Source organism: Perca flavescens, chromosome 15 (assembly GCF_004354835.1).
Source record: "Perca flavescens isolate YP-PL-M2 chromosome 15, PFLA_1.0, whole genome shotgun sequence".
Classification (NCBI taxonomy): Eukaryota; Metazoa; Chordata; class Actinopteri; order Perciformes; family Percidae; genus Perca; species Perca flavescens.
This window is the reverse complement of record NC_041345.1, coordinates 21,863,751-21,882,279: the sequence shown is the minus strand read 5'-3', so window position 1 is coordinate 21,882,279 and position 18,529 is coordinate 21,863,751. Positions and strand designations below refer to the sequence as shown.

Sequence of the window (18,529 nt, the reverse complement as noted above, 5' to 3'; positions counted from 1 at the left end):
GCTGTGTCTGTTATGTTTTAGGTTTTTTTTTACACTGCGTCAGAGAGATGTTAGTTTACTGAAGAATAAAATGCAATTTATTGCAACAACAACAAAAATGACAGCTTCAAAAACTGAAGATGAAGATACTGTCCAGACAGAAATGATCTCCTGAGTAAAAATACACACAAGGATCCTGCAGATCAATGCCTATGTTGAACAAATACATCATACTCACCACCACAACCTGATATATGAATTCACAGGAATATTCAGGAATATATTTTGAAATGACTGCAACAAATATGTGTGTGTATATATGTATGTGTGGTAGCCTCGGTATTAAAATGGAAGGATGATATATATTTCCAATTTGAGATAAAGAATGTTCGGAGAAGGTATATGGTACCTTAATAGATGAGATAGCGCATGTTGATGTTCCATCCGGTCAGCTCTTTAGATGTGACTTCAGTGTACAGACATGCACTACATAATGCATGAGAGGCTGGATCCAGTGTTAAGAGGCTATCTGTTTGTGTGTGTGTGTGTGTGTGTGTGTGTGTGTGTGTGTGTTTGTGTGCATGTGTGTGTGCGTGTGTGTTAGGACATGATGTATGAATCTCAGTATTCACTCTTTGCCATGCGGTAGTACGGCTTGTGGGATTCTCAGAGTGTGAGTTTCATCTAACCGACCCAATCAGGTTCATTAGCCTCCTATTTAATGGACAGGCAAGATAAGCAGAGGAATTAATTCATATGGTGCATTTGGCAGTTTGCAGATCTGTGCGCCGTGACAGGTTGGTCTCCTCGCTGCTTCGAATCACGCTCATTGAGAAAGAAGCGGAAATGACCACTCCGGGTTAACGCTGCGCTGACTTAAAATAACCTGATAAAGACCAATCAGAGTCTTAGTTCTGCCTGAAAACTGCCCGGCAACAGAATGAAGGTTTGGGGTTTTCATGGAGTTTCACACAGCGAAAGGTTAAACTTCTTACTCACCCGGGACTCATAACAAATACTGTAACCTCGATGTACACAATGATTGATGGTGAGTAGCAAAGTCTGTGACTCCAATGGAGGAGCTAATACAGAACACCAGCTTAAAAAATAAATAAAGATTACGATTTGTGCCTCTGAATGGAATGAAGACTTAATCCATAGTGAATATGTGTTGAACCTATTTGCATCCTGTTTGTCTCAGTTCTTGTATCACTCTCCTCCAAACACAACTTCCAGTGGAATTCTAACGTAACTACCGGTATTTTAATGGATTTTGTTGTTTGATTCTGTTTTTACTATTTGTGCATGATCAGACAATCTTCTCTGGACTTTGGTAATTTAAGTTCAGCATAAGTCAACACTTAACACACCAAGTGTCACTCTGAGCAGGCGTCTAATTAGCCACAACAACTGAAAACATCTGTACAGGTGTGCATGGCCTTGAAGAGTGGAACACATTTCATGAGACGGAATATAATTTTCAATTTTTCTAAATGTGCATACATTTGCCATTTTTTTATATATTTATATAGTCAGTGATTAAATTGGGATGTTATGTGGTGGAGATATACTGTAGCTACCAAAGTTACAGGGAACCTACCGCAAACTATCTTGTGTTCAAGTTATAGCACAATATCAGAGCAATTTACATTCTGTTATTAAACCTATTTTTCTCCCCATTTGCCATCCACCTACTGTCTATCTGTGCTGTCTGACTGACTGACAAGTGCACGGAGTTTGCTTCTTCTATTTTCCATTTCATTGCAGGTGGCAACCAGCTTTAAGTTGCATTACCGCCACCCAGACTGAGGTCGCTAATCTACTCAGTATCTTTTAAAGGTCCAGTGTGTAACGTGTTTAGTTGTTCATTATCAAAATCTGTGTCGCCAGTTCACAAACTTGTCCTTTTTCATGAATATTTACCACCACCATCAATTCCAAGTATTCCTTTTGGCTTGAAATTTTACATTTGCATTCGCATGAACTGGGGTAGATGCTCCATATTCATGCGCCATCTTGAAATACGTTAGCCGGTAAGGGACATACAGGTCATACTGCTCCGCCTTTCATGTTTTCGCTGTCACATGATAAACTCACAGGAGCTGCTAATGCTGCTAATAGGTATCGTAGCTTCCCAGCCCCGGCAAGTTTGAAGAAGGAAACATGGAGGACCACACGCAATTAAAATCCAAATTTCAGGAACAGGAGTCTTCTTCTTCGCCAAGAAAAAGGATATTGAAAAGAGCAAGAGACCAGCTTTTTGAAACGTGAAGGCTACCATAGCTGTATACGTAATACGTACTTTGAACTGAATTCCTACACATTGGACCTTTAAGGAAGCCCATTGACGGAGCAAAAGGAAACCCCATGAAGGTTCTGATGTGCGCACGTTTTGACATCACCTCATTTAGGACTATGTTCTCCACAGTTACAAAGAAAATGTGTTTTAGTCATTGTTTGAATTGCGAGAAAAGTGTAAAACTATATACATTGGTAAAGATGTGCTAAGTGTCTCCTGATTACATAGAAGAGAGTAGGCCTCTGTGCCGAGCCAGCATAATAATTAGCCACGGCCAAATTTATCCCATAGACAATTGTTTTAAATGGTTTCTTCTTTCAAAGCTAGATGAAGAAAATTGGGTTATATGAACTTCTACATTTGCCCAACAACTACAAAAAAATACACCAATTAGTGTTTGAAATAAACATACATTGATAATTGTGCCAGTGGCACAAAATGTAAAAAGTGTCTCATGTTAATCTTGTTGCCACCTGTTCCTTCAATATTAGTGAAGAAATGCCTCCTCTGCTATATTCTGGAGATAGTCTCCCCTACTTATTTTTCAACCTTTTTGGAGAAAAGAACTTCTACTGTATTTACTTCTGAGAGTTATGTCGTTTGGTCAAAATGCCCAGCTTTACACGATTTGTGTGCGTCTGGGTTCATATCTGGCCCAGCGTGGGCCGCGACAAGCTTCCACCTGTCACACATATCACCAGGATGAAAAGTTCACAGCTCGGTGACAGAAAGCTGAGGGGGTAAAGCTTTCACTGCTGTTTCACTCAGTGTGATGCCTTGTCTTTAAGTCTCAGCTCTGTGAATGCTTTGATCGTTTCAAGACGTAAAGCTGCTCTTTGGTATTTTATGTAGTGCTGTACGGATGTGGCCAGCTCTGAGAAGAGCTGTGTTCGTCAGCAGTAAAGGTTCAGCACAGCTTATAGTGTGGAAGATGAGAACTGTTCAAATCAAAATAACACCAGTATAGTTGTTCTTCTACTTTCTGATCACCACAGGGAACACCACTGTACTACCTTCATGGGCAGTGGACAGAAAGCTTGTGTTTTGCAAAATGGATGTAGATTCTGGGCTGTTATACAGGACACAGCCCTTGACTACAATGTCACAGCTGTAAACAGACAAAGCACTTTGCAATTGGCTTGTCATTCACCCATACTTAGGTTCCAGTGTATTGCCCAAGAAGACAGCCATGTGGACCGGAGGAGCCTGGGATTGAACCTCCAGCCCGCTCTACCTCCCAAGTCACAGCTGTCCCTTTTTATTCATAGCACTAAAAAACCAACTGAAATTTGAGCAAGACAAAGAAGGCAGCATGAAGCTGTACAAAAACGGATATTAAAAATAATTACAGTACATCTTATCAGCTCAAATTGTAAAGAGGCGCTGCAAAAGGAAAGAGCTGGGTGCAGTGGATATCCACCCAGAACTGAGACTATTTGCAACAAATAAAATCTTGTTGCTTCTGGTCCACACACAGTGAGACACTGACACTTTAGAGTGGATTTTAAAAAGCAGCAGTTGGCGAGCACTAGATCCAGAAAAAGCTGGACTCACCACTGTTCGATCTTTTTGAACCAATATAAAGCATCATAGTAAGAATCAAAATAAAGCATCATCGTCAGGTTGGAAAACATGAGTGTGCAGTGTGCTGATGATGTCACATTACGTGATTTATTGATCAACGATTCTCAAGTTTTCAGTTACCGCCTGCTCGAGTTCAGAGCCACTAACAGCAGCTTTGAGACGTCTGAAGATTCGGTAATGGAGGCAAACCGGGCAAGTGATACCTACTTGGCACACTCTAATCCCCGCCATTTGCACTCAGCTACGCAGTCATGCACAGACATACTGTAGGCCTGGAGGGACTACAGCGCAGGGAGGTGGGAGGACTGCAGCAGTGTGTCCCAATAAGACAAGGTCACCTTAAGTGGATTGGGATGAGGGGGGAAAAGCAATTCCCTCAGGACGAAAACAGGGAGCAACTCATGAAAAAGTAATTAAGCAGGTTGCACATCAGTGGATGCCACAGGCGGAGAAGGCAAGGAGAGAGATGAACAAGCCTAGAGGACAACGGGGAATGTTTGTACACAACATATCTGGGAGATGTTTGCTAAATGCACACAATGGGATCGTTTAACCTCGCACTTTTTTGGGGCATACGGTGTGGTTGTTTCAAAAATATTTCAAGCTAAAATTAAAACATTAAACATCATCTGCTCACATGTGAGGATTTGCTTTTCTCTGCTCTATTTATTATTGTTATTCTTTTTTTATTTAACCTTTATTTAACCAGGAAATAATCCCACTGAGATACAAACCCAGTTTCTCATACAACTTGCAATGATGTGTGCAGAAACCTGAGTCAGAGACAAAACGTAGCGCAGCATGGTATATGGAATCTAACATTTTCAGCGATGCCGAATTTGCATGTATATATAAAACATCAAGTGCTGATAAAAACGTTCCTTTAATTAATTTCTTCCTTGCAGTTTATGTGATTATAAACTAAATATCTTTTTGGGTTTTAGACTGTTGGTCAGGAATCAATTTCTCATTAAGAATACATACACACTCTGAGATAGACTTGTGATTTTGCGTTAACCCTAACCCCCTAACCCTTGACCTAAATTTACCTGGGGGTTAGGGTAAGGGTTAGGATTGTTCGGATTCCAGTGACTTCCCCATGCGTCCAGCGACTACGCAGTCGAAATGGAAGCCAAAGGCAATGCGTGGGCCGGCGCAGGGTTAGGGTTAGGATTAGGATAGGAGAAAAAGAATTCAAGGAGGTACATATGAATCTCAAAGATAAAGCATCCCAGCCATTTTTGATCAATGTACAGTTTCTCATTCAGGTTCAGGAATCTCATTCTGTTTGAACATGTACTGTGAAACAGCCGCTTGCCTTCCATCAGAATAAAATTGCTGTTGTCCAGAGCTGTTAAATGGTCACATCGCGACAGACAATCCATCACATGGAATAGAGATGGACCATGTGAAGGGGCCAGTGAACACACCCCCAACGCTCAGACATAAATCCATCCTTCACAGCCTTGGCAACGGCCCTCACACACGCCAACAGGTAGACCAGCGGTGTGCCTGTGTGGATCCACACAAAGCTCAGAGTGCCGTGTTACAACACGCATGCATGAATATTAATGACAGCATTACTTGGAGCTTTGTTCAGCAGTTTGTTAGCTCTGACGTACTGTACATTCAAATCTGCACTGTTTTTACTCTTTCAACACGACGCTCCCACGCAAACAATGAAAACACACAGTTGAGTTTGAGGTCACAGCCATTCATGCTCCAACGTGCTTTGTCTTGGAAAACAGTGGATTTCGAAGAAATAATTGTAATTGTTTTGTTTGAAATGCAAATACGAGAACAGGCTGCTGTTCAAAGCCTTTAATGTAAGTACATATGAACCACAATATCAAAATACCCTTTTACAAATTCATGTCGTGTTCAAATATTTATTTAACAAATACCAGCAGTAAAAGGCACTGTTTTACTGTTGGGTGGGAAAAAAACTCATATTTGTTGTTTTGTTTCTGAGCAGTTAAAGAAAAAAAGAAAGGGAAAGAATGAAAATAAAGAGGGCAGGGGGACAGGAGCAACAGAAGGGATAAAAGGATGAAAAGAAGAGAAGATAGAAGAGAGGAAGGAAGAACGCAAAGGGGTAAGAATGCATAGACAAAATAAGGAACGTATGTAAGGAAGGGAAAAGAAGGAAGGGTAAAAAGAAGTAGAGAAGGGTAAATGCAGACCAGTGAAGGGGGGGGGGGGGAGGGAAGAAAGGATGAAGCCAAGAAAGGAAGGAAATGAAGGAAGGGAGGAAAGAAAGGAGGGATTGAAGCAAAAAAGGTAGGAAAAAAGAAAGAAGGAACAGTACAAGATGAAGGTCAGCCATTAGATAAATGTAGTGGAGAGAAAAGTACAAAGATTTAAAAGGAATGAAGGATAAAAGAACAGAAGAAAAAAAAGAAATACTCCAGCAAAGAACAGGTACCTCAACACGGTGCTGAAATGCATTTAGTCTAGTACTGTACTGCAGTTAACCATTTTCCAGCTCTTCATATAAAAGCCGAGTGATGAACCCCGGGGGCAGGTGAGTCAGATGACCTGTGCAGATATGTTAGCTGCAGAAGTTATCTGCCGGAGAAATGAGATATGAGCAGTGTGTACAGCAGCGTTGGAGCGGGGGCAGGATGCGGTGACACGGTTCACATCTGTCAGTGGGGGGAGGGGTAGTTGTTAAACTAAGACATGTATGACGGAGGCTGACAGGACCTGCGCTTTTAATCAATCAATCAATTTTTATTCACATGAAATCGTAATGTATTCCTATCAGTTCCTTCAGTTTCTGCATGATGCATCATGAAGCAGAATGTTGCCATGAGATCAGCCCACAGAAAAAGAGTTAGCCGGTTGAATGGCACCGGCACTCCAGAATCGAGCGAAGGTCTCGATGAAAGGACACCACAGCTTCCGCCATCCCACTGGAAAAACCGACACTGGCACATAGGAACGGTTGGCCTGCCAGCTCGTCATCCGGCGCCTGCACACTGGCTAGCAGGATGCCCAGCCCACAAGGGGACAGTCTTTGTTCAATTCGTTGACACTTTGCTCGGTGGCCCCTCTGATGTAGGGATGGAGATGGACGCAGAGACGGTCTTGCTTGTCCATGTAGTCGTGATCGTAGCCATAGGTCGTAGCTGATAGCCATCTTCACCTTTTCCTGTGTGTTTACTCTGATGTTAACATTTGAAAACCTCGACCGGCCAGGCCAGCAGGGCCTATCGCAGCCTTCCCTATCCTGTTGAGCGAATTGGTGCCACATGCGATCCCCGTCCAAAGTCAACCACATGAGCTGGTGTAGCTACTGCTAGCTTGAGCTCATGTTCTCCACCTATTCCATCTTTGTTTACCTTGTTTACTATTTACATTTAAAAACTTGACCGACCAGCTGGCCGTCTAGCCCAGGCTAGCAGAGTTAGCAGAAGGCTAGCAGAGTCAGCAGGAGTCTGGCAAGGTGATTTCCCAATCCTGATGAGCGACTCATAGCCACATGCCATCGTTGTCCAACATCAACCACATAAAGCAGAGCTAATAATTCTGAAATAGACAATTCAGCATAAATTTAGGGAAGTTGACGGAGAGGCAACTGGAGAGGTCAACGCCTTCTAGAAGATCAATCTACATCAAAGACTGCTACCGCTATCAGGCCGCTAAAGCGTATCAGCTAATACATGCAGCAAGAGGGTGACGATTGCAGTTAGAAATAATTTCTAAAATATTAGTATTTCAACACCCATTTAGTTAAATCATACGAGAGGGATTTATGTGCTGTTTTCAAAACTGCCATAATAACATTTTAATTTTAATTGACTGGTTTCCCTGCTGCCTTTTCCAAATGTTAGCTGTTGTTGTTCTTGGCGTTAGTCCGGAAAATACAAGAAGAGTTTATATTTTTTAAATGTTCTGCAAAGGAGAATAAAACACACAGCAGTTCAGATATGCCTTCTGCAGTGTGTGATAGTCATTTGGCTTCAGGGTTGAGTCATTTTAACATGTCACCCACAATGAATGTCAGTCAATTCATCACCAGCAGCAGAACAGGTATTTTTAGGAAGATGTCGTCAGATTTGCCTCACTTGACAACAACTTGAATTTTTGACAATGATATAGGATGTACAGTATTCTACATTTTTTTATGTTACTTCTGCATTCTACATTTCTTTCATCCAAATTGAACCTGATATTTTTTTAACCAAAATGTCTTCTCACCTGCAAATAATCAATGGAGATTACACCTATTTGCTGTCCTGAGACAGTATTTGTGCGTCAGTGGGTTACAGCGTAGTAGTCTATATCCTTGACGTTCCACTTCCGGGATTGCTCCGGTGCCGCAGGAAATTCCACCAGATGCATGTATTTTCCGTTTTATTCTGCTTTCTTTGTGTTGGAATTTTAAATTTGGTGGATTCATGAGGACTAAGGTCAACTGCTCCTCAGATCTCTGCAAGGCAAATCCAGACAGCTAGTTATACTATCTGTCCAATCTGAGTTTTCTCTCGCACGACTATTTTGCAGCGGCTCTTAGCGCCACCAATGACGATTATGATTGGTCTAAAGAAATGCCAATAAACCAGAGCACGTTTTTCCCCCATACCGGAATGCTGTGTGGACTAGCCAGACCTTCCTCTGCTTCGCAGCGTGTGGATGGTTTGGCAAAGCGAGACTACAGCGTAGTAACAAAGCCGACACATGTAAATGTAGCTATAGGTTGGGGTTGCAGAGCCTTCAGAGACACTACACGGAGGCTGCACAAACTGGTCACTTTGAGCTGCTTGTGTTAACTACAGGTTATGTGTGCTGGTAGACATTGTTGATAGTTAAAGCAACATGGAGCAAGTTTGTGAAAGGCAAAATTTCTACTCGCAGCAATCGTCGCTGTACAGTATATCACAAAAACTCTAAAGTAAAGCTGTCAGGTTGCAATGATCGGTTCAATAAAATACACCTCTTAAGGAGAAACACCTTTTGACAAAGCATTCTCTGGGCATTTATGTCACTTACAGCAGCAACCGTACATTAACTTGTGTGCTGAAAACTAGAGGTCTAAAATAATGGACCTGATTTGAAACCGACCCATAAAAAAAGCTACACAAAACTGACAAGCCTTTTATATATTTTTTAAAGAGACCTGAGGGAAGTCAGGCCCAGTCAGAAATATTTACAGCTTTTTCTCTTCAATTGCAAGTGGATTGTATTTGTAAAAGAACCACAGTGACGAATCTTCTTGAGAGAAATGTGTCCTGATAATTGCAGTCATTGAAAACATTAATTAATATTATGTCAATAATTTAAGATGACCATTATATTAGTTGTTAATCATGGACTTCCAGTATTTGGATCAAGCGGCTCATGGACTCAGATTCAATAAAAATGCTTTCTAACTCAAATACCTCTAAAACAGACCAAACAACTCAGTGGAAAGCATAAGACGCACTGTCACACATGGCTGAGCAGAAACTATTTAAGCTCAAATTTCATTAAGGAAAAAGATATCAACTCATACTGTGATTGATGATTTCTGCAAAATACAGAGCAAAACCACCAAATAAATAAATAAAGGGATGGTCACTCTCAATCAGAAAAAAATGCGTCAAGTTTAGTGTTTTAAAATCAAACTTTCACTTACCTTGCAGACACCTAAGAAGTGTTTATCAGTTGTCGAGACTCACACGGTTAATGACAGCCGTGCCGTGTACAAGTCTGACACCCTCACCTGTCCATAAACGCCACATCCATAAACTCTGTGACTGTATGGCCATCGCTTTCATTCAAACCTGCTGTTAAACAACCACCGGTGGAATTATTGTGGCTCACAAAACCACCAACAGGAAAAAAAGTAATAAAATCTTACGACTCTGGCACTCTGCACCCAATGACTGTGCTGTGATTATCCGCCAAGGGCACTCGAATGGTCCGTGTGTGTGTGTGTGTGTGTGTGTGTATGTATGTGTGTTTGTGTGTATGAAGTGTGAGGAACTTTTCTTATCAGGTGCAAGCAGAAAGCAGGTTGTGTGGTTTTCTCTCCGGAAGAAAACAGAACATTTGGAGAACGTACCGTAGGATAGGGGGATGTCCAGATCGCCCTGCCAGGACATCTGCCCCGATTCGTCTATGGAGTGCTGCGCTGTAAAACACACAACAACAGGCCTCTTGTTTACAACTTATTCTCACTCCAACACTGCTTCAGACTCATTAAAACTCCAAAGGAAGACAATGGTCAGGAAATCTAATACTGTGCCATGCTGCATTCACACTCAAAATGTTACTTTGTCATTGGAAGTGTGGATTTAATCACAGATATGTGTGTGTGTGTGTGTGTGTGTGTGTGGACTTTGTAATTTGTCACTTCAAGCCATTATGTGTTATAATGTCCAACTTCCACCGAGCAGAAACAAAAGTCACAGTCAGACTTCTACTACATTCATTTGGCAGAAAGAGAACGACAGCATGACACAGTAGCTTTGTGAGTGAGATGATTATTATTCTGGTTTTCAGGGTACTGTGAAGTGAAAAACAGATAATGAGGATGGACTTTACCTTTCAAGTGGCCACGTCCGAGTGTCACAAACCCAGAGGAGATGAAGTTGTGCATGTCTTGGCCCCCGCCGCGCAGGTTTTCTTTCCCATAGTGTCCTAGTGAGACAAAAAAGTGTGTAAAATTATTATTTCAGCAAAAATATCTGAGGCCAGTAGGGCTTTGTTGTTCTCTGGTACCACCAGAAAGTGGTGCAGCCAAATTCATATGTCCTTGCGAAAGTGGCGCTAGAGGCCTGGGCGACATAGACTACAGCAGGTCTAGTTAGTGAACTACTATTAATAGCAGGGGCGCTAATTTATGAAACACTTCTATGGGTTGTATTAGAGGGTAACAATAAACAACACATATCGACGCATGATTTGGAGGACTTGTTGTGCTAGTCAGTCATAATCGCCTTGAAATTCCTTTTAATTTCGCTGTATTGGGTCCCCTGCTGGAGCTGCTCCCCCTGCGACCCGACACCGGATAAGCGGACGAAGATGGATGGATGGATGGATGTATTGGGTCGTTACAGAAATGAACTACAACTCCCAAGACGTAATTCAACACATCAAACAGTTCCAGTTACTTAGTTAAATGTTACGGTGGCTGGGTATTATAGTATTTAGACCAGTTTGTCATCAAAATGAAGGACAAAACAATATTTCTCAGGAACAATGTTGAGATAATTAAAACGGATGGCCATAACATAAGCCAATGTGATTGAAACCTACATCATCAGGCGGTGTCCTGTGCTTCTATGTGAGTTAACATTGAGAATATGGTTTAAAGAATAATCTGAAATGGTATCACAGAATGGGGAAAACACTTTAAGCCAACATCTCAGACAGTTTGCTAATGGTCAATATTACAAAGTTAACTCAATGCAAAGACGATTCAGCGCATCCACTGATCCATGGAATTGCATTTACAGAAATATTTTCAAATTCTGGTGTGACTGTGCCTTAATACTGAGGAGTATCTGTACTAAAAAATCCCCAGTCATATCTGCCATTTTATAAAGCAGTAGCCATAGATGACAAGAATACTAAACAGGTCTAAAATGGCACAACTGACAAAACCACCTCTCATGTGGGATCATCAGCTCGTCAATATGTATCGCCTAAGCATGGCAGAGATGCAATCTGCAAGTTTCAGGGCTTTCATATCACCCATGTATTAAACACTCCTCTTTCTCTACAGTATGTGAACTAGTACATTTAATTGAAAAATATAAATGCAGCTTTTGGTTCCTCAGAGGCAAGATGATTGGGGTTGGATACACTTGACTTTAGAAGGGATTTAAGCCCCCTTCTTTTAGGATGCCAGCACACTTTAGGTATACACTCTTGGATTTCCCCTGTGTTAAAAGAACACTCCGTAATGCAATTTGTACCACATTGCTGTTAACGCCGCTCCGAACTAGTGCTGTAATTGAGATTGCAGGGCCTGAACACAAAGGAGCAAGGCAAAGTGCCTGCTAGCACCCTGGCAACTTTCAATGGTCCTGTCAATCACACACAAGTCTTAGAAGAATGTAAAAGAATGTAGTGTCGACGAAAACAGCAAAAAGAACAAATAAAAACAAAAGTAAGTTGGTTTATCAAACCTCTCTTCTCTTTCTCTCTGTTACTCCCTGTCTACATTAACCAGCGAACAGTTAAATGCCTCTTTCTCCAAGGGAACCACTTCAAAGTCAATAACATCACTCAGACCTTTGGGCCTCAGGAAGCGGATATCGAACAGCATTTCAAATTATCATAATGAGAAGAAACACCTGGGACCATTCGGCCTGGTCTTCATCAGACTGAAGTTTGGCACTCAAGCCTGAGTACCACAGCTCGTTTGTTTATTTTTATCAAACCCAGAGGATGACTATAAACTGATTACTGACGCACGCTGACCAGCTCTGTTATTGTGGGACTTTCGGAAAAATCCATAAATATCCCACACCCCAAAAAAAAAAAAAAAAAATAAATATATATATATATATGTATATGTATGTATGTATGTATGTATGTATGTATGTGTATATATATATATATATATATATATATATATATATATATATATATATATATTTCCCTGCATCTAGTGATTTTAAACAGCACTGTGTTGTGTCTATGTAGATGATACAGTAGAGTATATGTGTACGTATAATGTCTCCCAGGGTGAAATGCTGGTGATTCATAACCTCGGCATGCTCCAAGGACAGCACCGTGGAGCTGAAAGGAGGTAGCTGGAGACACTGCCTGTGATATAAATTGCTCCCATGTGGCAGTATAAACCTATAGTCCCTTATTATCTCTGGAAATGTTCCTTAAAATTGCCTGCATAATGAAAAAAATATAACCTTTTCTTTTAGAGAATAACCAGACTATTAAAGTTTTTCATCATACATTCATGAATGAGCGGCAAAGTGTTTTATTTCAGAGATAAAAACTCAAATCTCCCAATGAAAGCGAAATTTGCAAAGTTATATTTGAATTGGTCATTAGGGAAAAGTAAACATTATCAAATTAGTGACGACAGTCATCAAATTTCTGCACTTTGACATAAACCCATTACCCCATTAAACACAAAAGGTTGATCTTAAATGAGTTGCTGTTAAATATTAACTCAATGTCTACTAAATATGCTATTTCAAGGCTGTTTTTCATGGCTGGGGCCCGTTAGTTCCAATAAAAGAATATTTTGACAGTTTTGGAAATGAAATGCTCATTCACTTTCTTGCTGAGATAGATGAGATGATTGATACCACTCTCATGTCCATTAAATAAATATAAAGCTATAGCCAGCAACTGACTTAGCTTAGCTTAGCATAAATACTTAAAAACAGGGAAAATAATTAGCCTGGCTCTGACCAGCTGTAACAAAATCCACCTAGCAGCACCTCTTAAAGGAACACGCCGACTTCTTGGGAATTTAGCTTATTCACCATAACCCCCAGAGTTAGACAAATCGATACATACCCTTCTCATCTCCGTGTGTGCTGTAACGCTGTCTGACGGCTCCAGCGGCATCAGGCCAGCACAGAACATGCAGGTGAATGGTTCCAGCAATCCTACTGCTCCGAATAAGTGACAAAATAACGCCAACATGTTGTGATTTATTGAGTCACAGCGTGTACAAAAAACAAAGTAACATGAGACACAGCCGTCTTCTAACTGTAAACAAACCGGGAACTATATTCTCAAGCGGAAGAATATAGTACTTGGGCGGAGTGATATGCTCGCAGCAAGCCTGTCTGAGAATATAGTTCCCGGTTTGTTTACTGTTAGAAGATGGCTGTGTCTCATGTTAAGTTATTTTTTGTACACGCTGTGACTATACAAATCACAACATGTAAATAGGAACATGTTGGCGTTATTTTGTCACTTTTGTCACAATTTGGAGCAGTAGGCTAGTTGGAACCAGTTACCTGCAGGATCTGTGCTGGGCTAAGCTAATGCTGGAACCGTCAGACAGCGTTACAGCACGCACGGAGAAGAGAAGGGTATGTATCAACTTTTCTAACTCTGGGGGTTACGGTGAATAAGCTAAATTCCCAATAAGTCGGCGTGTTCCTTTAAGATTTGTCCAGACATTGAGCAAAGCAAATTTGCATTGCATCATTTGTGCAAAATCTTGAACTATTCCTTTTTATTACTGCATGTAATAATTATTTTAGACAATAGTATTCTTCTAGCTTTGTGGCAACTTTGAATGCATATAAATGCGTTCATGTACAAAGTCAAGGCCATAAAGAAATGGTTTTCCCAGTTCTTTCAAAATTACTTGACTGGCCTGTAAAAAAACCTGACCTCATCCCCGTCCGAGACCTTTGGGATGAACTGGAACTCCGACTGTGAGCCAGAACTGATTACCCAACATCAGGGGGAACATTTCTGCAGCCAATTACCAAATCTAATGGAAGTTTTTTTTTGTTTTACAAAACTCAGATATGGGTAAAATATTCAGATATCCACATTCTTTGTGTGGGTGTCCAAATACTTTTGGCCATGAAGTGTGAATTATCAAGGTCAAGAAAAAAAAGTTGGAAGCAATTTACAGAGTGTAAATGGTTTCAGGTTTCCGTTGAATAAAAGCAGACACAGTCTAATTGTGACTCTACATGCAGACGGAGACATCCAGACCCACTAGCGTCAGCAACGTGACATCGTTCTTTGAAAATAGCATTCCAAAGTTGGTCTCATATCAATTTATAATCAACTATCTGCAGGGCTTTAAAACTGAAAATGAACCCAGTTGCTGTGAGTGTCCTTCTGAGATGATTCCATTCTCTGTCTGCACAGTGTGGAAGACATTTGTCTTCTATTTTTCACAGCCACATAGAAACTTTAGAGCACAAAACCGAGAGAACAGAATGGAACTCTGGGAAATTGAAGTGATAATGGCACTCAAGGACGGTTCAGGAGAAATACTATCCACATCCCAAAGACACACTTTATCAGCATCACACCAAGGTATAATATCCTTTCCGGAACATCAAATGGGATGACTTCACATCTCATACTGCTGATGTTTTCAGTTCAACGCTCAAAATCCACCATTGCTGAATGTCATTAGCCTCTTTTTAATGTTTTCCTCCTTGGATTAATACTTTACCTTTTGTTAGAAATGCTATAAAATTGCTTTCTTTTGCTTAATTGCAATTATTATTTTAATGACACTTTTTATCACTTATAGCTTATATATGAGCAGTAATAAAAATGGAATAAGGAGCTACTCAATAGTACACCATCAATGGAGTGTGGCTTCTGACAGCACCAATATATAATATACTCCTTTATGCTGCTACATCAAAAAATCTATTCAAATCTTTATTCTCTGACCCATTAAATATGATTTTTCTGTGAACCAGGGGATGTTTTTTAGACCAAATAATCACTGTAGCTGCTGGCTTCCCTTATAAAGGCCATCTTATAAACCAAATGTTGATCATTTTTATTTTCCAAACCACTTATCCTCCACCTCCAACATCATGAAGAGAATTTGTAAAGAAAATATAACCACTGCTCCCAGTGAGGTGAACTGCACCTTTCACAAAGCGAAGTAAACATAATAGTAGTAATATTGATTGGTAACACTTTCTTTATAAATATAAACCCTTTTATTAACTAACCTCAAAGGTAAAAGTAACTACTGAAAGCATGAAACCTTGTATTAACCTTGATTTCTTCAATAATGTAGGGTCATACAAAGAATTTTCTAGGTGCCAAATTGCCAGCTATATATCATTTATGTAGCTAAAAAGTAGAAGAAGTAAGCACTTAAAACGAAAAAGTAAAAAGTGTACTATTAATCTATTTTGCTTTTACAATATAACTTTTTATAAAAACAGTAGTCTCGCATTGCCAGACCTATCTCCAGTATGGTCTGGCTACACCGCTTATCTATTCTGGCATAGGGTGGAAAAAAAATGCTCTGGTTTGTTTGTATTTGTTTAAACCAGTCACAACTGTCTTTGGTGGCTCCAAGCCCTGATAGAAAGCAGATGTCAGGCTTTATCACAGCAATGTATATTGAGCCAGACAATAAAAGCATAGACATCATCTGCATATTGTAACTTCCTTTAATCATTTTAAAAATGTGAGGTTAACTCTTTAGCTTTGAGTATGGAAAATGTTTCCAAAATAACTACATCTTAATAAAAACTATTTTTTTTCTTTTGTCACCAGTCCTTGGTTTAACCTCAATCTCAGAACCCATCGGCCAGCAGTCTGATAATGATTTAGCCTCTGGGGAAAACGGTCAATATTTCTGACATTTCGGTGTAGTCCACGGATATCCAGATAATGGATAACAAACATCCGGGCCAAAACATCGTCTTCCTCCTCAGTGTGCCCGGTCTGATTAGCACAACAATATAGTTGGACTTCAGAGACGACATCTTTATTAACAGAAATCTGCATATAAATGCAGATAAGTAAACCAAAATAAAACCAGAACGCGTACAATACCAAAATATTGCCCCATTGCCTACAGATTCTGCATTTAGTAGTATGTTCCAGGGCGAAGAGTTCCTACTAGAAAATGTACTAAGAGAAGCCCAACAATGGCTTGAGCTAAATGTATATAATATCTAGAAGTTTCATTATAAACACAGCTTTGACTACCTTCACACTGAAAAAAGAACAAAGACATATTTTTCCTTAAAGTCACATCACTGTCATGAATTTGTCATAAAATCAGTCATGTCTTGCCTGAAACGCCTCCATCCCAGTTTGGACACCCTCCACCCTTCTCTCTGATGCCTTCTCCAGCATGTCTGACGCACTGCTACTGTTCAAGCACCAAACAATAGCAAGCGGATATGACACAAGTTGGACAACTAAGACATCGTTTCTGTGGGCACTACATAGTACGAACAAAATAACAATGTGTGGCTTTGTGAATCACACTGAAGATAATTACTACAGCCATGACTGGTTGTTGCTTAACAAGAAACTTAATTGTCTGCTTGCATAATTGACTTATACGGTAGTTTTCTGGGTGAGGATGGGTTGGATTGACACACAAAGTGGGAGTGATGTGGGTTACCATTAGAATGAAAACAAATTGAATTACAATATATACTTTATACACACACACACACACACACACACATATATATATATATATATATATATATATATATATATGTGTGTATATATATATATATATATATATATATGTGTGTGTGTGTGTGTGTGTGTGTGTGTATATATATATATATATATATATATATATATATATATATATATATATATATATATACACCTTAAATTGAGTTCTTCAGACTCTAACTTAGGGTCTCTCTAGCCTACAAGATTGGGTCTTAACAACAAGTAATAATATACTGTAATGCAGATGTGACGAAAAGAAGATTATTTAAGACCGGATTGGTGACCAAGCGCTAATTAAACTCCACTTATTTGGTAGAACAAGAAAATAGGCAAAAGCAGCTTCTCCTTATGGCGGGGCAGCATGTTTACACAAGTTTAAAAAGTAATTCTGCTGCAGAAAAGTTGCTCACATCCTGCAGTACAGTCTGTTCAGCTCTCCTCCGACACATTCACTCCATGTTGGGTGGTGTTGGTGGTGGTAGCAGAGAGAAGGGTGGGGGCAGGGTGACTCAAGAGTGAAACACAACACTGTTGAATCTGGGACGAAATACTAGGGCACTTAGCAAACGAGCTGATCCCTGGAGCAGGGATCTGGAGACCGACTGGATAAAAGTAGGAGGAACAGCATTGCAAGACAGAATTATCTCTGGACAAAAAGCTTGCGTCTCCCGCAGAAAATGATAATTTGCATCTCAATTTTGAGCCAATGCTGAGTAGGCTTATGGGACGTGAGCGTCAGGGAGACAAGAATTCAGCCAAGGCCTTGCATTTAATTCCCTATATATTTCCTTATGTGGTTCCTCTTAAGAAAGATTGAGGGGGAAAGCTTTAGATCCATCCGTCCATCTATTTCAGTGGATGTCAATCAAAGAATTTTTTGGCAGATTAAGGACAGCGAAGGGTGTCTTTTTTTACATTGCTTAAGCTTTACCATCGTAATAACATAAAGTTGGATTTTTTCAAATAAACATGCAGAGACAGCTACACATACACGTTTCTCCTTCAAACATGCTCAATTTTACACTCAAAGCTATGGATCTGTATATGAGCAGTGTCACCTACCGTGGTTCGATGCCTTGGTGTGAACAGGTGTGTAGTGACTCTTCGAGGATCTGACCGGCGTCTCGTCTTTGGGTGACCCATCAATTGCTGCAAGGTTTTCATGTTCATACTGAGATATTGGAACTGGTCCTTGTTGCTTCAGAATGTCTGCCAGGGCTCTGGAATGAAATCACAAAACCGTTTCCCTTTCCCAATTACCAAAACCTTTTTTTTCTTGTTGCAATCCCCCTAAAGGTCTTCCTAATTTATTTAGATACAGCTCCAATTTAAATCATAGAGGTATGGTGCAAGCATAGAGGAAACCCTAATTACACGCGTAGTCACAAAGGAGTTTGATTTTTAATAGCGTGGTACACAAGGTACAGGCAAGTCCTATTATGTGTGCCGGACCAGAGTTCAAGGCACATTTATTAAAAGTTAAGTCAGTGCCTCTTCTTTGAAGCCACAAATTAAAAGCAATACTTTACCAACACCATTTCCAACTTT

The 18,529-nt window shown here is 40.2% G+C and overlaps 1 protein-coding gene across 2 annotated transcripts in view; it reads right to left on the bottom strand.

The window, feature by feature from the left end:
* Positions 1-18,529, bottom strand: part of LOC114570352 (shisa family member 6) — an 81,551-nt gene that overhangs the window by 58,428 nt on the left and 4,594 nt on the right. The window contains exons 2-3 of one of the 2 annotated variants that reach the window (XM_028600641.1): positions 18,044-18,201; positions 10,394-10,489 (exon numbers count right to left, since the gene is read on the bottom strand). In XM_028600641.1, the coding sequence (XP_028456442.1) occupies positions 10,394-10,489; positions 18,044-18,201 (254 nt within the window). The remainder of the gene's footprint in view (positions 1-10,393; positions 10,490-18,043; positions 18,202-18,529) is intronic. The other variant, XM_028600642.1, reaches the window with a different exon arrangement.